Source organism: Monodon monoceros, unplaced genomic scaffold (genome assembly GCF_005190385.1).
Source record: "Monodon monoceros isolate NGI ecotype Baffin Bay Population unplaced genomic scaffold, NGI_Narwhal_1 Super_Scaffold_5, whole genome shotgun sequence".
In the NCBI taxonomy this organism is placed as follows: Eukaryota; Metazoa; Chordata; class Mammalia; order Artiodactyla; family Monodontidae; genus Monodon; species Monodon monoceros.
The window spans coordinates 101,057,576-101,079,673 of NW_021703782.1; the positions used below are offsets into that span (position 1 = coordinate 101,057,576).

The 22,098-nt window shown below is 52.0% G+C and overlaps 1 protein-coding gene across 1 annotated transcript; it reads left to right on the plus strand.

Moving 5' to 3' along the window:
- Window positions 1–320: 320 nt before the first annotated feature.
- Window positions 321–21,734, plus strand: PTGS1 (prostaglandin-endoperoxide synthase 1). The gene is made up of 11 exons (XM_029203659.1): window positions 321–414; window positions 507–602; window positions 7,092–7,208; window positions 7,660–7,800; window positions 8,129–8,272; window positions 9,617–9,798; window positions 9,910–9,993; window positions 11,739–11,985; window positions 14,062–14,348; window positions 18,978–19,125; window positions 20,603–21,734. The coding sequence occupies exons 1-11, from the start codon at window positions 408–410 to the stop codon at window positions 20,956–20,958; spliced, it is 1,809 nt and encodes a 602-aa protein (XP_029059492.1). The 5' UTR covers window positions 321–407; the 3' UTR covers window positions 20,959–21,734.
- The last annotated feature ends 364 nt before the right edge of the window (window positions 21,735–22,098 follow it).

A 22,098-nucleotide genomic window follows, 5' to 3' on the forward strand; every position in this document is an offset into this window, starting at 1 on the left:
GGAGGCTATGTGGTTCTGAGCGGACGTTTCTAGGCTGAGATACCAGCCGTTCTGCCCTGAAGCCCTGGGGGCCCTCAGCATGGCACATCATATCCGGGCCTCAGTTTCTTATCAACCAAATGGACACACTTCTGGTGCTACCGGGTTTTAAAGGCTCCAGTGTCTCACGGATCTCGGGTGAAAAACCACCTTAGTGTCCATCATAGAATAATTAATAAAATGTCTTGGCTGGAGCGGGAGCAGAGGAAGTAAATGGGCGGAGGCCGAGGTGACAGCTGGCTAGAGAGGTGGAGCCAGGGAATGGGTGGGGAGGGGCGGGCCAGGCGGGCCAGAGCTCCGGGGCACAGTTAGAGACGCACCCAAGGAGCAGGCAGTCCGCATCCCGCATCCATCAACCGCCCTGCACCATGAGCCGTAAGTCCGGCCCTGGTGGCCCCAGAATCCCCTTTGCCTCCTGGTGGAGCCTTGAATGCCAGGCTCAGCCCTTCATCTCTCTCCCTCTGCAGGGCGGAGTGTCTCGCTTCGGTTCCCGCTGCTGCTGCTGCTGCTGCTGCTGCCGCCGTCCCCTGTCCTGCCAGCGGCCCCCGGGGCACCCGCGCCGGGTAGGCGGCCCCTTTCCTGCCCCCGAAGAGCCCCAGGTCCTGCGTCCCTGGCCTGGCCCCCACCCGCCTCTTCCCTCCGGCCGGCCCAGCTTCCCCTTTTCGGCTCGCGGTGCCTGGGGATGGGGATGGGGCTGAGTCTGTCGGTGGGATGGGGGCTCTCTGCAGACCCCCGGGGGCTGTGGCTTTGGCTAGGACGCCACTGGGTTCTTTTCGGGGGGAAAGGGCAGACTGGGATCTCGGGCCGGCTTTGGGAAAAGGGACAGCCTCTCTCCAGGCCCTCACCTGTTCTGGGCCCCCAGCGGTCCAAGCTCATCCCCAACAATCCCGCTGTTTCCCCTGCGGGCCACTTTCGGAGGAAGCAGCAGGCTCCAGGGGAAGGCGGGCTGGCGAGCTCTCTTTCTCCAGCCTCTAACTTTCTGGTACCCTTCCGGATTCCCAGCCCCAGTGGAGAAGATCTCCCTCTGTGAGGACCCGGGGTACACCAGCCACTCCGGAGAGAGTGGAGGTGGAAATACACTTACGGGGCTGGGTTGCTTCCCCTGAGGTTTAAATCCTCACCTGTGAGGTCCCCACTGGGCGGATGAGTTAACTGAGGCTCAGGTAGGGGCTATAACCCTCTCAAGCTCACACAGTGCATGGTGGGCTCAGGGTTGGAAGCTGGATCTACCTGACTGTAGGCATTTTTCAGGGTCTTTCCTCAGAGTCCTCCCTGGCCTTCTCACCCCCTGCCAATGGACCCTGGTTTCATCACCCCAAAGAAGATGGGGAAAGTCAGGTCCTGTAAAATTCACACCTTCCTCCCCCTCCACCATGCATGTACCAGGTTCCAGGTGAAGGACTGCAGTTCCTCCTTTGGACGGCCTCCCTCCCCCAGCTTACTGCTTGTGTGTGTGTGTGTGTGTGTGTGTCTGTGCAGAGTCTGGACAGAGCTTCCTTCATCACATAGCTGTGTGAGCTCTGTGTCTCCATTTCCCATCTGCAAAATGGGGTCAACAGAGGATGGTGGGGAGGGGATCTGAGCCTTCTGTTGTGATGCTCAGAGGAGAGAGAAAGGGTACCTATGTGAACTGGGAATCAGACCAGGTTTCCTGGAGGAGAGGGTTTGAGAGGATGGCATTTGGGGAGTCAAGGAAAGGATGGAGGATGCTGGGCATGAGCAAAGGTCTAGTTTGTGGGAAGAAGAGGAGGAAGACCCACGTGGCCAGCACTTTACAGTTTACAAAACCAGGCTGTGGGCACCTCTGTTGTTGGTGCTCACAACAGCCCTGCCAGGGAGATGTTAGTCCCATTCTACAGAAGGGAACTCTGAGGCCCAGAGGGGTGAGCCCATTTGTCTGACACCCCAGTAGCAGAGCCGAGGCTGACTAGGCTGACCCAGTGGCCCCTTTTATTAGCCCCTGGATCAGCCCAGCACTTCCTCTGAAGCCCCATTCAGCCCCATCCAGGCCCCCAGGGTACCCAGGGCTCACCCTGCCTGTCCTCCTGTGTCTGTTCACCAGTACTTAGTGAGCCATGGTCTGTGCCATTTTGCTTTTAGCCTTTTCCACTTATCTTTATGTTGTGTTTAAACAGAATTGTTTTCTTCACTCCACAAACACCCCCAGGGGATTGCTTTATGCCAGTCTTTGGCTGCAGCCTGGAGACATAGCTGGGAGGGGCTCGCAGTCTGGTGGAGGAGATAGAAATGCCCACAGACTGTCATCCAAGGGGGTCAGGGCCATGACTGAGAGAAGCACAGGGGTGTGTGGGGCTCGGGGGTGGGGGGCAGTTATCTCTCGTCCCTTACATGTGAAGAATTTCGGGAGGCTTATTGGAGGTGGTGACGTTTGACCGGGACCCCGAAGGAGGTGGTGAGTTGGTGGAAATCCTGTGAGGTTTTACTATGAAACTCTGGAAGGGGTCTTCCTGGCAGAAGCAAGGGCATGAGCTGAAGCCTAAAGGTCTGAACTGTGGGAGTGGAAGGGCGCACAGGAAGCAGTAGGACACAGGCAGCTGCTGGTGGACACGGGCCTTTGGATGCAGAATGAGGAGAGGGACTGGGGCCTCAGGGTAACTGGGAACAGAAGAGTGAGATTGGGCGGATGACTTGGAGGTGAGACTGGAGGCTGGGGAACCGTTAAGGAGGCTGCTGCAAGGATCAAGGAAAGAACGGAGGACCAGTTGGGTTTTGGGGCAGAAGGTTTGGGCTGCCTTCCTGTTTCCACGTCTCTGGGTGAACTGAGGTCCAAGATGCCTGGATATTCAGGGGAGGCATCTGCCCGGGAAAGCCAAAGCCTGTGTTTTGTCCCCAGAGCAGCAGCAAAGGCTGATTCCCCCAGGAGACAAGGGCTGCAAGCTTACGTGGGGGCAGGTGGCGGGAGAGAATGCTGCTTCTGCCTCTCTTGTGACGGACGAGGGGAGTCCGGCTTGGAGGACAGGGATGTGCCAGGGCTTCCTTAATGCTCAAGTTCATCCCCTCCAGTTCCTGGACTGGGCTTAGTGCTCTCTCTTTGGCTAGGGATAGGGCATGACCTGGCAACCGGAGCTCCATGCCAGGCAGAGGGGCCTGAGACCAGCTAACCCTGGAACGTGGGGCAGGAACCCCGCCTGTGCCAAACCTTCCTGCTGACTGCAGCCTCCTATCTGCAGCACCAGAGGAGTCTGTGGGCTGGGAGAGGACTTCCTCTTCCAGCCATCGGGGCCCGCTGCGGTGGTGCCTGGCGGCTGGCCGCTGACCTGGTAGGGTGTAGGGCCTGGGGCTGGCTGGTCAGGGCCCCCTTTTTTTTTTCTCTCTCTTTGGCTACCAAGCTCCTGGAGCTTCTCTAAATATTATTCTTAGGGAATTTCAGTCCAGCCTCTCTCTTTAACCAGCCCTCTTGCTGCCTGGTGCTTCCAAGTCCTGACGACTTAGTGTTCCCTCACTGTGCCTGGAGCCCTGACTCCTGGGCTGGGGGACATTTCCTTGCCAGATCCTCAGAAAGTTCTGGAGCCGGGAAGTCCTAAACAGTTCCTCATCGGTGGGAATGTGTGCAGTGTGGGCTTGCTGATCAACCCCACCTCTGGGCTGGCTTGAAGACGCAGTGAGAGCAAGCTGCAGGGTTCTCTGCTGATGGGGCTAGGGAATCCTATTGATGCAAATAACCCAGATATTTGGAGATAGATTGGCTTCGCCCAGAGTTGAGAAGAGAAGGGGAGGCAGAGAGGGAGGTTTTTCCTTAGAGCTTGTCTGTTCCCTCCCCTTCCTGGAAAACGCTGAAAAATAAGGCCCAGAGGGTACAGGGTACTTGCCCAAGGACACACAGCCAATAAAGAGTAGTCACTCTCCCATAAATCTTCACCCAGCACCTACTTGGTGCCTCGCCCTGTGCTGGGTGTGGGAACTCAAGGCACTTTAGACTCTGTGTCTGCATCTCCCTAGTTCTCTTTCTTGATGTTTTATTATACAGGGTGTCCTCCGCTGGGCACATGAAAGCATGTGGGATTTAAGTTAGACTGAAGGAAGGCCTTCCTTTGTGAATAGTTCCCAGAGCTCTGGTCGCGGTAGGGGATGGTGCTCCCTCTGGGGTCCTGGTTTCAGGTCCACCTTGAAGGAAAGGTGACAAACCTATCTCACCTGGGGTCATCCCCAGCCTGTGGGACAAAGTGACTCTCCCTCTGCATCCCTTCCCCAAATCCAGGCCTGGGCACCTCCAGGAGGAGGAAGGGCAGGGAAGAGAAGGGAGTTCATCTTGGCTCTGCAGTTTTGAAGCAGTGGGGCCTGGGCGAGTCTCCTCATCTGTGGCAGGGTTGGGGCGGTGGGGGGGTGGCAGGGGTAGGGGGAGTCTCACCCACCCACCAGGGAGTGCTGAGCAGATAAACGAGGTAGATATGCAAGGTTGGAGGGTCAGCCAGAGCCCTGGCTTCCGGGCCCATCGTGACCGTCCAGCTGTGGTTAGGCTCCCCTCCCCGGGGAAGGGGGGGAGCAGCACCCAGTCTCCTCTCTGCGCATCCTGACATCATGGGGCCGCCAGCGGCAGCTGCTATCCTTGCTGGGAAGAACTTTCCCTGCCCTGGGGCCGCCGGTGTTTATGGAAAGATTGCGGAAGAGGAGGGAGGGAAAGTTGGGCAGCAGGTCTGGGAGGGAGGGACCTCTGCCTGCGCCTGGCACACAGACTGTCCTGACGGGAGAGGGAGAGGGAGAGGGATGCGGGCAGGAACTTCTGCGTCTGGGGACACAGTTCTGCTGCCTGCTGAAGCCCTCAAGCCAGACTTCAGAGCCAGCTGCAGGGGTGCTGGGGAGATCAGGGAGTCCCTCTGGCCAAGCCTGGGCTGGCTGGTCTCCTCGCTGCAGTTTAAATTCCGCAAACATTGAAGCTCTGGCCACCACATCTGGATTCCCTGGGTGGCTGGATCTCTCCAGGACATGGGTTGAGCCCCAGCTGTGTGCACGGCCTCTGTGAGGGAGGAGAAAGTCAGGGAAAGCCCTTTCCCTTGGAGGCTTGTGGTGGAGCAGAGCAGGTCGAGCTGGAACGTGGAGCAGGGGCGAGAGAGTGTGGCGGAGTGTGGACATTTAGGGGGCGGCTTTCTGGTGCATGCGCAGTGGGCAGGGTCAGGTAGATCTGGAGGGAATTTACTAGGGCGGAGCCGCAGCCTGGGTCAAGGAGGGAGCAGAGCAGAGCTTTCGGCTTTGGGGTCGCGGGATGGGCTGCCACAGAACAAACTGAGTTCCTTTTGGGATCCCTACTGGGGGAGGGATGGGGAGACAGCCCAGAGAAGGGCCGCGCCTCAGCCCCTGTGCCCGCTGAGTGGTAGGGCGACCCATTTGTGACAGAGGGCCTGGTGCGCCAGGGTCGGGAGCTGGGCAGTGTGGCGCCACGGGAGCTCCTGGGCAGAACAGCAGAGTGTCCTGAGCAGGAGGGATCGATGAGATCCCAGGTCCCTGAGCCCGCTGCACGGCTGAGCCTGAGCTCCCTGGCGTTTCTGGGCCTGTGGCTGTAGGAGGGGAGGGGGGTCCTGCCAGGCCCCTGCCCTGGGCCCCACCTGCCGGTCCGCCTGCGTTGGTCTGATAAGGCCTTTTTGTTCGTTGGTCTGATAAGGCATTTTTGTTCAGACTTCTTCCCGTGGGTTCCTTCTTTTTATACCCTGCAAGGGTCACAGAGGTGCTATTGTGGGGCTGTGGGGAGTTGCCAGGGCTTAAGCAAGACTATTTGCATGATTCTGCAATGTGAGGAGCCCTAAACCAGAGGGTCCTGCCCTGTGACCACAGCAGGTGATCAGCCTGCGGTGGCTTCTCAGCCTCCTACCTCCCGTTGCTCTCCTCTTGACCCCCTATAGTCAGATGCACAAAGAATCAGAGTTCCCTGTAACGTTGGCTCTGAGCCCAGTTAAGGAAGTGTGTTTGCAGGAGGGACCTGGTGTTTCTGTGGAAGGCCAGGGAAGGAGCTGCTGCCAGGAGCCAGGCGCCCTGGGTCTGCAGGAGGCCTGGCTCTGTTCCTTGGTCTTGGCCAAGTCGCCACCTCTTCCCAAGCCTCGGTGTCCCTCGCTGAGCTGTGAACGAGCACTGAGGGAGCTCCAAGGAGACTCTGACCTTGCTGTTGGAGAATCATTGAAGCTGTGGTTGGGGAGATCTGGGTTAGACACAAGGAGGGACTTCCTGCGGGGGGAGTGGTTCTCCAGGGGGTTGGTGGGGGTGATGCTAGAGCTCCACTCACCCTCTGGAGAGAGTTTTCCGGCCACATCTCTCCTGTTCTCGTGGTGCCTGACCTCCCTCAAGATCCTAGAGCCCATACTCCACCCTGATGTGAGCTGGGACTGGGTCTATCAGGATGGGAGCTGAGACTCCCCTCAAACCCATTCTCTGTCTTCTGGGTTCTGGGAAACGTCTTTCCTTGGACTTGACGGCTGAGTGTCTGGGGGTGGGGTGGAAGTGAAGGGATGGGCAGTTGGTCTGGTGCCACTTGCTGGGTGACCCATCTGGGTTTCCCCTTATTTGGCCTCAGTCACCCCACCCCATCTGCCTATAACTGGACGTTGTGATACCTGCTCTTCCTTCCCTTCTGCAAAAATAAAGGAATGGTAGGTCCTGATGCCCAGAGGTTGGGGGTTGGTCTGAGAACCCCTATCCTTTTCCCTTTACTGAACCCCACAAACTCTGCCCTTGGTGCTGAGCTCTGACTTGGCAGAAAGTGAATGCTCTAGAAAAGCCTGTGGCTGCAGTGTCTTATCAGCTGTTTCCTAGCCTTTGATGTCACAGCCTGGGGCCTGGACTCTTCTCCTGCCCCACTTTGGTGACAGCAGGGAGGGAGGGGGGGACTTCCCCTGGTGGCCTGATGTGGGGAAGATTGGAAACCCAGAGCAAGGTCTGGAAACGGAAGGGCCAGGAGCTTTCTGGTCATAGCTGTGGGGACAGAGAGGACCCTTGGGGAACACAGGAGCCAGTAAGTTAGGAGAGAGCTGTGACTGGACTCCCTGCCTCTGGTCCCAACGAGAGGTCGCCCTGGAGTGGTCTCTGATCTCTGTTTCTCCCCACAGTGAACCCCTGTTGTTACTATCCATGCCAGCACCAGGGTATCTGTGTCCGCTTCGGCTTTGACCGCTACCAGTGTGACTGTACCCGCACGGGCTATTCCGGCCCCAACTGCACCATCCGTGAGCTGGGCCTCCAGCCCCAATCCTTCTCCCCTGGGCTCATCCTCCAAGACCCCCATTTCCTACCTTCGCCTCCGGCCGTGGCCCTGTTCTCTTTTCTTGCCTGCCCCTGACCTCTGACACTGCCCCTGACCTCTGACACTGCCCCTGACCTGGCTCCAGCCCAAGCCCTCACTCCTGGCACAACCCACTCCCCGCTTCTGGGCACTGTAGTGAGTTTTCACTGCCCAGCTCTGGCCTTACTGACCTCAGTCCCTGGTCCTGTCTCCTGTCCTCACGTCTGGTTCTGGTTCTGTCACGTGCCATCACTCCCAAGGTTCCATCCTTACCCCTGCCCCAGAGGTTCTACCCTGTTCCATCCTGGCCCTCGTCCCCCGTTCCCATCTTCCACTCTGGCTGCTTCTGGTCCTGCCAGGAGGGCCTGACTGAATGGCTCCCACTGCCCTCACAGCTGAGCTATGGACCTGGCTCCGGACTACTTTGCGGCCCAGCCCCTCTTTCCTCCACTTCCTGCTGACGCATGGCCGCTGGTTCTGGGAGTTTGTCAATGCCACCTACATCCGGGACATGCTCATGCGTCTGGTACTCATAGGTGGGTGAGGGCGGGGCCCTCCTAATCTAGGGGAGCAAGAAATCCTGCCACTTCCTGGAATTCTTGGCATATGATAAGGGCAGGGGTTGGGGGCGGGGGGCTTCTAGGGTGCCAGATAAAAAAAGAACAACCCAAGGAATTCCCTGGCCGTCCAGTGGGTAGAACTCCGTGCTTTCACTGCTGAGGTGCGGGTTCAATCCCTGGTCGGGGAAGTAAGATTTTGGCCGCATGGGGGGACCAAAAATAGAACAACCCAAGAAGAGGCAGGGAAGGGGGTGTGTAACTGGGGGCAGGAACCCCTTGTCACTATTATTTTCGCCCTCTGCAGCGCGTTCCAACCTCATCCCCAGCCCCCCCACCTACAATGCAGCTCATGACTACATCAGCTGGGAATCCTTCTCCAACGTGAGCTACTATACGCGTGTTCTGCCCTCTGTGCCCCAAGACTGTCCCACGCCCATGGGGACCAAAGGTAATGGCGATGGGGTGAGGCGGCTGGGCCTGGGCTGTGTCACAGGAGATGCTTAGTTCTTCTGTTTGGGAAAAAACAAGCAGAAGAGCAGTTACTGACCCATTTCACAGATGGGTGGACCAAGGCAAGACATATGCATATCCAGAACCAGGGATGAGGACAGGAAGAGGTTGTGGAGGGGTCTTGTCTGAGGTCAGCGGCAGAGTCAGACGAGTGCTTCCATATTTCCAGGGTGCCTCTCTGCCTGAACCTTGTCTACTAGATGGGTGGGATCCTGCTGAGATGGGGGTGACTTTAAAGTTGAAATGGAGGAAGGAAAGAATAGTGAGCTATTTACAGGGTGCTAACTCTGAGTTTGGGTCTTTACTAATGTAAACAGTCTTATGTGCTTCATCGGCGCAGTTTACACATAAAGTCAAATTTTTTCTTTAGTTGTTCAAGACCCCCACTTGGTCTCGTTGGTAGGGGTCTTCTTCCCAAGACCTTCTTCCTTATCCGCTCCTGTGATTGTCTTCAGACAGGGGGGTTTACTCAGTTTAGAGCCATCAATTCAGTTTCAAGTACACAAAGGACAATACAGTCACATTCCTTAGGTATCACCTGTGGCTGCTTTCCTGCTGTATCAGCCAAGCTGAGCAGATGCGACAGAGATCACATGTTGGCAGAGCCTAAGATATTGACTATGTGGACTTGTACAGAAAAAGTTTGCTGACCCTTGGTTTAAAAGATTCCATCTCACCAGTTTTCTGCCGGTTACATTGGCACTCCTCAAATCCACTGCATAAAATAGATATCATTTGCCCTATATTATAGAAGAAGAAATTGAGGGTCAGAAAGATGGGATGACTTCTCCATGTTCACACAGTTAGTAAATGGCATAACCCATTTCAGACACAGGCTACCTTGCTCCACGGCTGGGGAATCCAAGCTCATCTGTTTGTTTGTTTTCTCTTTCTTTTTTAGGGGGAGGAGGGTTAACTTGTACAAAGTAGCAAACACACACAAAAGTTGAGAGAAAAGTATAAGGAAGTCCTATGTATCCATCTCTGGGTTTCAAGATTTGTCCACAATTTGCCAATGTTATTTCATCTATCCCCTCTCACCTTACTTTTTATGGAGTTTTTAAAAACAGATTCCAGATATCACGCCATTTCACCCATAAATACTTCTAGAGTCTTTTGGTAGAGAAGGTGCAAGGGGCCATCAGGTGGGAGGGAGGTGGTCCTGCGGAGGCCACTCTGGGCTTCCTGCGTGGACCAGTTCGGTCTGGCGAGCCTGGAAGGCCCTGAGGCAGGAAGATCCAGACCGGAAGCAGCTACTGCTCTTTCCCACCTCCCCAACCAGGGAAGAAGCAGTTGCCCGATGCCGAGCTCCTAAGCCGTCACTTCCTGCTCAGGAGGAAGTTCATCCCTGACCCCCAAGGCAGCAACCTCATGTTTGCCTTCTTTGCGCAACACTTCACACATCAGTTCTTCAAAACTTCTGGCAAGATGGGTCCTGGCTTCACCAAGGCTTTGGGCCATGGGGTGAGTACCTGGGAGGGGCTCGGGACTTCTCTGGGCTGCACTTGGCACATGGAGGTTGTTACAGGTGGGGCAGGACCCAGAGGTCTGAGTGGACCCTCTCTCTGTCTTCAGGTCGACCTTGGCCACATTTATGGAGACAATCTGGAACGTCAGTATCACCTGCGGCTCTTTAAGGATGGGAAACTCAAGTACCAGGTAGCACTGGGTCTTGGGATGGGGCGTTGGGAAGAACCTTCCACGGTCTTCCCTGGCAGAAGCTGTTGGTGGGGGCCTCCAGGGTGTCCTGAGATGGCCAGCTGCAGAAGCTGGAGGTGTGTGGTCGGAGGAGAGACAGCAAACCCTGGGAAAGGGTGCCAGGGAAGAGACGCAGACAAGGAGCAGACGTAGCCTCTCATGTTCTCCTGGGAGGTGGGTTTTGGGGCTCCACAGGAGATGAATATTTCCAGCCTGAATTTATTCATTTAATTATTCTACAATACTAATTGGGCACTATGATGTGCCTGGCACAGGTGAGCAGTGGCCGTGATAGTTATGGGCCCTACCCTCAAGCTCCTCAGGGATCACAGACACAAACAGTAGGGTGCTAGTTCCACGAGGACTTTTCGTCTGAACTCGCACTGTTCAGTGGTGCTAGAGCCACATAGGTAATCATCTCATGCACTTCTCAAATCCACTGCATAAAATAGGTATCATTTGCCCTATTTCATTGCTGTGAGCCACATTCTAAGTTATCTGAATTTTTCTAGTGGCTACATTAAAAAAGGTAAAAAGCAACAGGCAAAATTGATTTTAATAAAATATTTTTAATTTAACCCAATATATCCAGAATCTTATCATTTCAACATGTAATCAACACAAAAATTGTCAATAAAATATCTCACTGTTTGTGCTAAATCTTCAAAATCTGACCTGTATCTTACACTTATAGCACATCTCAATTTGGGTGCCAGATTTTCGCTGGAGATTCTGATCTGCATTTAGATTTCATAAAATTTACAGTTGAGAAAGTAGATTCACATGTCCAAGTTGTTCTAAGCATAACGACTTCCCAATAGCTGAGGTATCTGTTTTAAAATTTAAATCTAAAGAAAATAAAATTAAAAATCCAGTTCCTCATTCACACCGACCACGTTTCTAGAGCTTAGTAGCTGCACGTAGCTAGTGGCTACCATACTGGACCATGCAAATCTAAACAAAAACCAAGACAGAAAGTTCATTGCTGAATCTTTTGGGCTAAGAACAGTATCTGGCATATGGTAGGTCCTCGGTGGACATTCATTGAGTGAATGACGACACTGCCACATAATTAATTACACTTGTGATAGCTGCCACCAGGGAGAAGCCACGAGAGTGTGCAGAGGATGGGGAAGGCTTCCTTAGGAAGTACGAATAAACCAAGAGTTGCATGAATGATGATGAGAAATTAGGGAGGCCAAGAAGGGCACAGGACAGGCCAGGTTATCAGGCATCAAGGCTGGAGAGGGGAAGTCAGCTTGAGTGAATTCAAGGGAGGAAAATGAGGGAGATGCTGCTGGACACCTGAGTGATTCCCGATGAGCGAGGGTCGCGTTAAGGATTTCTGATTTCTGCCAAGAGCAGAGAGAGGACTTGGAAGGGTTTTAAGCCAGGGTGTGATGCTCGATTTGGGTGTTTTAAAGGATTGCTCTGGCTGCAGAGCCGAGAACGGACTGTCTGGGGGGATGGAGCCACTTATGAGGGGAGTCAGGGTGGAAGATGAGGGTGGGTTGGAAGAGGGTGGTGGCAGAGGGGAGAGAGAAAGGGACTCACTTTAGGAGGTAGAATCCACAGGCCTTGGTCAGGGAGGCCGGGTGGCCACCCTGCGTGTTACGGGCAGCTGTCAGTAGGAGTGGAAGGCTGTCAGCTGTGCAGGTGCAGGCACCCGGCCCCTCCCCAGGTTACCAGGTGGCCCCATCCTGCAGGTGCTGGACGGAGAGATGTACCCGCCATCGGTGGAAGAGGCACCAGTGCTGATGCACTACCCCCGGGGCATCCCGCCCCAGAGCCAGATGGCAGTGGGCCAGGAGGTGTTCGGGCTGCTTCCGGGGCTCATGCTCTACGCCACACTCTGGTTGCGTGAGCACAACCGAGTGTGTGACCTGCTGAAGGCTGAGCACCCCACCTGGGGTGATGAGCAGCTCTTCCAGACGGCCCGCCTCATCCTCATCGGTGAGGACTCCAAGCCAGCCTTGTCCTGGAAGGTCACGTCCTCTGTCCTGAGAAGCGGAGTGGAGGGTTTGGGGACAGAGAGATTCGAATTCTGAACAGGGTCCTTCCCCTGTGTGAGCCTCACTTTCCAAATCTATACATTGGGAATAATGATGGTGGTAAGGACTTGTTGAGATGATGAATGGGAAAGTACTTAGCACATAGTAGGCCTTCAGAAAACGGAGGGCTGTGGTAGCTGATCATTAGCTGGGTGACTAGCAGCAAATCTGATTAGCCACCCCAAATCTCAGTTTCCCCATCATCCCGGAGCACTCAAGGACATCCTCAGCAAATACCCCAGCTTGCCTGGGCTTCGGGAATCCTTATGTTTCCTGCCCTGCATGCACCTGCCTTCCCGGAGGTTGGTAGCTTCTGGGTGCCTCAGAGACAAGATATTTTTGTGTCCCCTACAGGGGTGAGCCTGCAGCCTAAAATGTCAGATGGTTTTTGGCCTGGGAGCTTGGCCCCCGACACCCCTGTCCAGACCATATTCACTCTGTGTCACCAGTGAGCCCCTGCCCCCGCCTCAGCATCACTGGGCGTAACTGTTCCCAATTATAGTGCCTGATTCATTGGTGCCTGGAAGAGCCATGCACTGGGGTTAGGAATGGCCTAAAGAACGAGAAGGGGCTGGTTCAGAAGTCCCAGTATTTTTTTTCTTTTTCTTAACATCTTTATTGGAGTATAATTGCTTTACAATGGAGAAGTCCCAGTATTATAGAGACTTTGATCAGAGAGGGCAAGTCTGTGTCTGCAGGCTGCCCAGCATACTGACTGGTGATGAAGCTGTGGCCAGAGGCGGGACTCCTAGGGCCCTGCACCTCCAGTGCTTCATTCAACCCTCCCCAGCCTTGTGACCCAGATAGGATTACCCTTTGTTGTGAAGATTAAGAGGCAGAGAGGGTAAGTGAATTCTCCAAGGCCATTCAGTGCAGAGAGACTTGAACCAGGTCTGGCTGCCACCATTTTATGCTGCTTCCACCACATCTTGAGGGGAGTGCTTTCCTGAGTGGGGACGGGGTGGGAGCCTTAATCTACTCTGTTGTGACGTGTGCGTATGGGGAGGGGATTCTCCCCTCACACCTCCACGTAGTGTTCCCACTTCTACACATATTGACCCTCCGTGTTATGCCAGGCCCTGTACGAAGCGGTTCAGATGCATTCATTGTCTACTCCTCTCAGGAGCCCTGTGAATATTGTTATACTGGTACGATTCTAGTACACATTTTACAGATAAGGAGAGTGAGCTTCAGAGAGAGTAAGTAGCACAGCCCCAGCTCGGGTGGCTAGAAATGGTGAAGCCAAGATTTAAACCCAGGTCTGCTGATTGCAGTTCCAGTGGCTCCAGATCATTTTGCTACAAGTCAATTTGTCTAGTGGTTAGTTGGCCAAAATATCGGTTTCTTCTGATATCTAGCTGACCAGTTTTCATTGTGTTATGGAATGTTCCTTTTGTGTCTTCCCTGGCTCTTTGCTCTGTAGCTTGTCCCTGAGGGGGCAGAGGAATTTGATACATAGGAAGACAGGAGGGTTATATTTGGGACAAGATTCACTTATGTCTCCAGTGTCCCTTGTTTGCTGCTGCAGCTCTTAGAATGGTCTCTTGGGAGCTCCCCTCACCCCCATCATCTTAGGCACGCTGAAGTTCCCTCACTAAGTTAATCTCTACGTGCCCACCTTTTGTGGTGTCTCCAGCCTCTTTTAATGGGCTGTGGGAAGGTGGCCACCAGAGGGTCACAAAACCCATCCTCAGATACTTCCTTTGCGTGTCCTGCTCAGCCCGGCCTGTGACCTCCCCAGGGAACATGGGACTAGCAGGTGGCTCCTGTCTTGGGACATCAGTGCGGCCTGAGACAGAAAGTTCCATTTTCACACCCCGTGACAAAAAGGCAAAGTGAAAGTGGCCAAATAAAATCAAACAACCATTACAATGATAAAGAGGCCAAACCAAGCCCTTTGCGTGAACTGGCCCACTTCCCAAGCCTGGTGGCTAAGTCCCTGTGCTCTGTTGACCCCATTCCCCATCCTTCGTCCCAGGGGAGACCATCAAGATTGTGATCGAGGAGTACGTGCAGCAGCTGAGTGGCTACTTCCTGCAGCTCAAGTTTGACCCGGAGCTGCTGTTAGGCACCCAGTTCCAGTACCGTAACCGAATTGCCATGGAGTTCAATCACCTCTACCACTGGCACCCGCTCATGCCCGACTCCTTCCGGGTGGGCCCCCAGAACTACAGCTATGAGCAGTTCCTGTTCAACACCTCCATGCTGGTGGACTACGGGGTCGAGGCCCTGGTGGACGCCTTCTCTCGCCAGCCCGCGGGCCAGGTGAGCCTCAGAGGAGCGCTGGGGAGGGCCGCTGGGCTCTGGGATCCAAACCCCAGTTTTCTGTGAAAGGGGGAGAGTGTCACCCCTACTGGGAGGTCGTGATCATTCCTTCATTCATTCTGTCGTTCTTTCATTCATTCAACGATACCAGGCGTTACTGCAGGCGCTGGGGATACAGTGCTGAACCAGGTCAATGTGATTCTTGGGTCCTTGTATTTTTGGTGCGTACACCCTAGAAAGGAACGACAGTCATGTGACAGCTAACATCGTTTGAGCACTTACTACATGTTAGGCACTGTACCAAGGGCTTTTCTGAAGAATTATAAGAGCATGTTAAGAACCACAACATAGAAAGCGCACCATGCTCTGGGAACTCAGAGAGGGGCTTCTGGCCCAGAGTTGGGGATTGTGGATAAGGAAGTGATGTTTGAGCAGAGATCCAAACAATGGATAGGGGCCTCCCAGGGCAAGAGGTAGCATTCGTGGCCCGGGGTCTCTGTGTTCCAGACGGAGGGGACAGCATGGGCAAGGGCCCAGAGGTCAGAGGGCATATGGCAATTTGAGGACCAGGAAGACATTCAGGGTATGGCAATATATGCAAAAGTGACTGCACATAGTAGGTCTTTATTACATTAGAGGCCTCTGTTATGGGCTGAATTGCCCCCTGCCCCAAATTCCCATGTTGAAGTCCTAACCTCCAATACCTCAGAATGTGACTGTATTTGGAGCTAGGGTCTTTAAAGAGTTAATTAAGGTAAATGGGGTCACTGAGTGAGCCCTACTGTGACTGGCGTCCTTATAAGAAGAGGAGATTAGGATATAGATGTGCATAGAGGGAAAACATAGGGGAAAGTTGGCCATCTCTAAGCCAAGGAGAGAGGCCTCAGAATGAAACCAACCCTGCCCACACCTTGATCTTGGACTTCTAGCCTTCAGAACTGTGAGGAAATAAATTTCTGCTGTTTAAATTTCTGCACTTTGGTATGGCAGCCCTAGCAAAATAATACAGCCTTTCCCTCTGGAATTTCTAACTAATTTCCTCCGAAATCTTCCCTTCCCCATGTTTGGAAGCTCCCATCTCCTTCCCTAGCTCCCCTCAGCCCCTGCTTCTCTCTCATACTTACCCCTCAGCCCTACCATGAAGCTGTGGCACCATATGGATTTAGGTTTCCCCCTGGTAATTTGACTGCGATTAGCATATACTGCTGCCAATGGGCGGCTGCTGGCTGGTTTACGGCCTCTGTTCTTTGTGGGGACACAGACATGAACAGAGACAATAACTCGTGTGCGGGGCTTCATGGTTTCCAAAGAATTTTCAAGCAATGTCCCTGGTGACGTGTGTGAAAAGCCCTGGTATTTCCTGGTACCAGGCAGAAGGGTCACAGAAGCGTGTGGATTCTCAGGATATCAAAGAGAGTGTGAGAAGTGATAAAACAGGGCCTCCCCTGATAATCCCCACCCATGGTTCCATCTCGGGGTTACCGTGTGACCAACGCTGTGATAACTGCTTTGTATTCTTTATCTCGATTGTTTCACCACATGCTTATTTCACAAGCGTATCAGACTGATGCTTCTACCTTCCTCATTGCTGCGTATGAAGAAACAGAGGATTAGCATAAGTTGTTTGCCTACAGTCCCTGTATTTGTTTCCTAGGGCTGCAAAAGGAACACAGACCAGGGGGCTTTAAGCAGCAGACATTTATTCTTTTTCCTTTTTATTTTTTTGGAAGTTCAAAATATCACCTCTATTACTGATAAAGCTGATTCTAGAAAACCTAAAGCAGGCTTTTTAATAATAAACCCCCAAATAGACAAACTTGGCTACCAAGACATGGAAGCATGGAAACAAGGAAGGTCTCTCCCAACATCCTCCTGTCCCCCCAGAACAAGGAGTATGAGAGAAAACATACTCCCTGGTGTCAACTGAATTCAAGAGTGGCAGAGAGGACAGCTTGAACAACGCATGCCTAGTTACTGTGCTCAAGCTCACCAATAATACTAAGTTACTTCTCCTCTTCTAATAAGGAGGGAGGGGGAGAGGTTGGCAAAAGATGCTAAGAGTGTTAGGCTACTGGGGTTTCCTCCATAGACAAAGAAACATCCAGAAAAAGAAAGAAATATTCCCACCTTACACCTGAGAAGTATCACCTTTTATTCATTTATTCATTGATCCATCCAAGCATCCATTAAACATTTACTACACATTACTAACATCTAGGCCATGAAAAAGATCAATCCTCAAACATTTCTCTAGAAAGCCCTTGTAGTTAACTCCCCCAGATGGTGTTAATACCAATCAGAAATTTATTGTTGCACAGTTCTGGAGGCTAGAAGTCCAAAATCAAGGTGTCGGCAGGGCCGTACTCTTGCTGAAGGCTCCAGGGGAGAATCTGTTCCCTCCCTTTCTCTCAGCTTCTGGTGATGGCTGACAATCCTTGGGGTTCCTTGGCTTGTAGAAGCATCACTCCAACATGGTGCTCTCCCTGTGTCTCTCTTTCCTCTTTTTATCAGGACGCCAGTCATTGGATCTGGGGCCACCCTAGTGGAGTATGACCTTGATTACATTTATTTGCAAATAAGGTCACATTCACAGGTGCTGGGGGTTAGGACTCCAACACGGATACAGGCAAGTCAATCCACAATGGCCCCACAGCTTGTAAATGGTTCAGCTGAGATTGGCACCAGCCTCCTCTGGCTTTGCCCCAGGGTGTACAACTTCACCCAACTATGCTTTTCCTCTTTCTCACCCAATTGTCCTTGTTCTACCCAAACAGAACTCTTTCTTTAGCATTATCATTATCAATTCACCCTGAGCAATAGATCTTTCTTTAGATGTATGCTCCTTTTTTTTTTTTTGACAATTCTTTTGCATTAAGAATATCTTTTTAAACTTTTTATTTTATATTGGAGTAGAGACGATTAACAATGTTGTGTTAGTTTCAGGTGTACAGCACAGTGATTCAGTTATACATATACGTGTATCTATTCTTTTTCAAATGCTTTTCCCATTCAGGTTGTTACATAATATTGAGCAGAGTTCCCTGTGCTATACAGTAGTAGACCTATGCTCCTTAACAGTTATGAATCAGATTTTTTTTTTTCCTGGAGCCTTATTTTTTTTTTTTTTGGCTGTGCTGTGCGGCTTGTGAGATCTTAGTTCCCCGACCAGGGATTGAACCCGGGCCCTTGGAAGTGAAGGCTCAGAGTCCTAACCACTGGGCTACCAGGGAATTCCCTCTGGAGCCTTCATCTCACCAGGTTACTTGGGCTTTGAACCCTATTTCCCTCCCTTCACAGGATATATTACGCCACTGCCTTGGTCTTAAAGTAAAACTACAAGTTTAGTTAAACTAAATGTGTTTATATATTACACTTTTCATGGCAAGATTTTAGTTCCCTCCCTGCTAGCTCACAACAATTCCTCTCCCAGGAGGCTTGGCAGAAAGAAAGAGACACACATATAATCACCTGTCTCTGTGTGTAGCTTTATCTGGTCTGAATGGAGTGACTTGATACTCTGTGTTCCTACCTTCTAGCTCAGTTTCTCTTTTCTAGTGGTGGCCGGTTACTAGGGGTTCACTTTTTTTTTAATTTGTTTATTTACTTATTTTTGGCTGTGTTGGGTCTTTGTTGCTGCGCGCGGGCTTTATCTAGTTGAGACGAGTGGGGGCTACTCTTCGTTGTGGTGCGCAGGCTTCTTTTTGCGGTGGCTTCTCTTGTTGTGCAGCACGGGCTCTAGGCACATGGGCTTCAGTAGCTGTGGCACGTGGGCTCAGTAGTTGTGGCTTGCGGGCTCTAAAGCGCAGGCTCAGTAGTTGTGGCGCAAGGGTTTAGCTGCTCCGCGGCATGTGGGATCTTCCCGGACCAGGGCTCGAACCCACGTCCCCTGCATTGGCAGGCGGATTCTTAACCACTGTGCCACCAGGGAAGTCCCTGGGTTTCACTTTTTAATACTAGATGCTCAGTAAATTTTATTTAATCTCAATTCTGTGATATAGAGAATGGAAAGCAATAGAAATAGGTTCCTTAGCAGAATCCATTAAAAGATTAAACATCTTTGTTCTATGATAAAAACTGATTTGGAGAGTGACAGACACATGTCAGTTCTGCCAGGCAGAGTTTAAAAAATATCCTAGGAAAGCCATAAAGTTTTGGCCCCTCAAATTCACATTTGTCCATCCGTCTGTTTCCATCACTTGAAAGCTCAGAAAGCTTTCTGCCTTTTATTTCCAGATCTGAAATGCCAGTCCCCTCTCCTTGAGTTCTGGACTGTGGCCGTGCTGGCCATCTCCTCTGCAGAGTCCTAGTTGCTGAACCTAATAGTTCCAGAACCTTCCTTAACAGAATGTTGTGGGTTCTCACCTAAATTCAAAGGGCTGGGGAACAGTGTGTCTGGTGAGTGACTAGAGAAGTCCTCCTGGCCCACTCCACACTCTAAAGATGAGGAAACTGAGCCTCGGAGGGGGTCCCTGAGAAAGCATGGCAGTGCAGACCTAGGGCCGGGTTCCCAGCTTGGTGGCTGCTAGGCTGAGCCATCCTTTCTGCTCAGAAAGGACTCCTGACCTGAATTTCTTCTCCAGGACAATGTGGCCTGGCTCTCAGACCACAGCTGTGTTTATCTCTTGGCAGATCGGCGGGGGTAGGAACACAGACCACCATGTCCTATACGTGGCTGTGGAAGTCATCAAGGAATCGAGAGAGTTGCGGCTGCAGCCCTTCAATGAGTACCGCAAGAGGTTTGGCATGAAGCCCTACACCTCTTTCCAGGAGCTCACAGGTGAGCAGCTGTTTCCCGGCCACGGCTCCTGCCCTCGAGGGACTTGAGCTGAAGTGAAGGAGACATTGAGGAAACAGAACGGGGTGATCCGTATGGCCAGCACTGTGACTGTGGGATTTGAGGGGTGTGGGAGCACAGTGCCAGGGGTGGCGAGGGATGGCAGATGACTCTGCTTGGGGAGGGAAGGTGGCTTCTCAGCTGGGTTTGAAGGATAAAAAGGGATTTTCCATGACTTCCCTGGCGGTCCAGTGGTTAAGACTCTGCACTTCCACTGCAGGAGGCACAGACATGGCACAGCCAAAAAAGAAAAATAAAAGGGATTTTCCAGGTGAAGGATAGAGGGAAGAACATTCTAGGTGGAGGAACAGAAAGTACAAAGACGCAGGGGTTAAAAAGAATGAGCCTAAAAAAAAAGAAAAAAAAAAAGTGAGCCTATTCAGGAGAACAGTCCTAGGTGTGGCTGGGCGGAGGTTAGTGATAGGAGGCTGGCTCAGATTGTGTGGAATCTTGGATTCTACGCTAAGATTTTGGGTTTTATTCTGTCTAGTGGTTCCTAAGTCCCATTTATGGGCCAGCTACCTGAGAATCACTTAGAAAACTAATTAAAAATACCAAATCTGAGATGGCTCTTCCAGAGATTCTGATTCAGTAGACCTAGGTGGTACCCAAGAATCTGTATGTGTGTGTGTATATATATATCTCCATACATATATGTATGTGTATGTATATACATATGTATGTATATGTAAGTGTATATATATATATAAAACACAAATTGTATAATATATATAATAAATATATGTAACATATATGTCTATATGTCATATATATATATATTTGTTGTTCAAGATCCCCAGTTGTTGGGCAGCCAAGTTTGGGGACCCCTGTCCCAGACAATGGGGGTGCCACTGAAAGGTTTTGACCAGGGTGTGACATGACACCTGACTGTGTACTGGTACCCTGTGGAGGGTGGACTTGAGGAGACAGGTAGGGACACTCCATGTCTGTCTCCCATGACAGTCCAGAGAGACAGAAAAAACATTGTCGCTAAGTCTCTATGTGATCTTGGACAAATGACATTGCATCTCTGAGCTCCGGTAGAGCGCAGGGTCTTGGACCAGGATAAGGCCCCTTGAAACCTGCCTGTGAAGGAAACAAGATAGGTAGCTTCTGCCTGTTGTAATGATCAGGTAATTAGGGCACAGAGAAGTGGGGTGAGTTGCCCAAGGTCACACGCTGTTTGGTGGCAGATCCAGGCCCTTGACTCCATCTGCAGTAGCAAATTCCTTCCCTAGATGCAGCCCTGGAGCAGGGTCGGTCAGCCGGGCCAGATTTTAGGGCATGTGCTCATCTGCTCAAGGTGCTCTTCTGAAGTCCATTCTCCTCCCCAGAAAAAGGTGGACCTAGAAGATTCCCTCCCCAGATGAACCGTAATGGATGGCATCATGATTCTGACTTTGGCTTCTCCCCCTTGTAGGAGAGAAGGAGATGGCAGCTGAGTTGGAGGAGCTGTACGGAGACATCGATGCCTTGGAGTTCTACCCAGGGCTGCTTCTTGAGAAGTGCCCTCCAAACTCCATCTTTGGGGAGAGTATGATAGAAATTGGGGCTCCTTTTTCCCTTAAGGGCCTCTTAGGGAATCCTATCTGTTCTCCGGAGTACTGGAAGTCGAGCACATTTGGTGGTGAGATGGGTTTCAACCTTGTCAAGACGGCCACGCTGAGGAAGCTGGTTTGCCTCAACACCAAGACTTGTCCCTACGTCTCCTTCCACGTGCCGGACCCCCGCCAGGAGGACGGGCCTGGAGTGGGGCGGCCATCCACAGAGCTCTGAGGGGCCAGGGCGGCAGCATTCTGGAGGGTAGAGCTTACTGCTCATCATTCCAGAATGCCGAGGCCAGGGTTGATAATCTTCAATGTTGGGTTTCTGATTTGGTGTTGAGCGCATCAGGGTGGACGTTTAGAACTCTGGGTCTCTCACCACGATCTGGAACACTGTGGTCTTGTTTGTCGATCTAGAATGCTGAATTCCTGGTGAGCCATCTAGAAAGTGAGGAGTGGTTCTCCTTCGGAATGCCAGAACACTGGTTTCCCGGTTGATCACCTAGAATGTCAGATTTCTGGCTGATCCAGAATACAGGCATTCTAAAATATGGGACTCCTGATGGAATCATCTAGAAAGTTAAGGGGTTCTTATTTTGCATTCTAGAATTCTGGGTGGTCCTCCGGAGTGTTGACTTTCTGATTGGTTATTCAGAATGTGGTGTTCCTGGTTGCTGATCCAGAACAGTAGCTGGTGTGCTATAGATCTGTCCTGTCCTGAATGTCTGGAGCATTGATGATTCATTTTCCTGTTCAGTGAGACATCCACAGAGCAGGGGAATCTAATGTCTAATGAGAATGCATTGCCTGAATCTGTGCCTGCACAGAGGAGGCAAGGAGGTGGGGTGTTCTGCTTGGGACCCCAACTGAGACCCTGGTCTGAGGCTATAGAGAGAACAGGTGGCTTTTTCCAGGCCATTGACTGGAAGTCACCAGAGCTCTGTCTTTGTCCAGATCTTGACTCACGGCAGCTGTTTTTCATGAAGTTAATAAAGTTCTTTTTCCAAATTGCCTGCTATGCTTTTGATACCATCCCCAGAAGCAGAGGTAACATGAAAGTGACCTTTCTCCTAGCCGCAGGCTAGATGTGCTGGAGGTTTGCAGCAGGAGACTTTCCACTGGGATCCCTGGGCCTGTCGTGGTCTAGATCTTTCACCGCTGATGTTTCATTCCCTCCTCCCCACCGCCGATCCTGTGGGTTAGGAATTGCTTTTTCCAGGCCGCTCTCCTAAAATGCACAACTCCCCAGCCCCAGGAAATGTAGTGTTCAGTTCCCACCATCTGATTAAAACAACTTCCTCCCTTACTGAGCATACAACAGAGATGAAAGGCATCTGGGGCGGAGAGCATTTACTCTGTGCCAATTTTACAC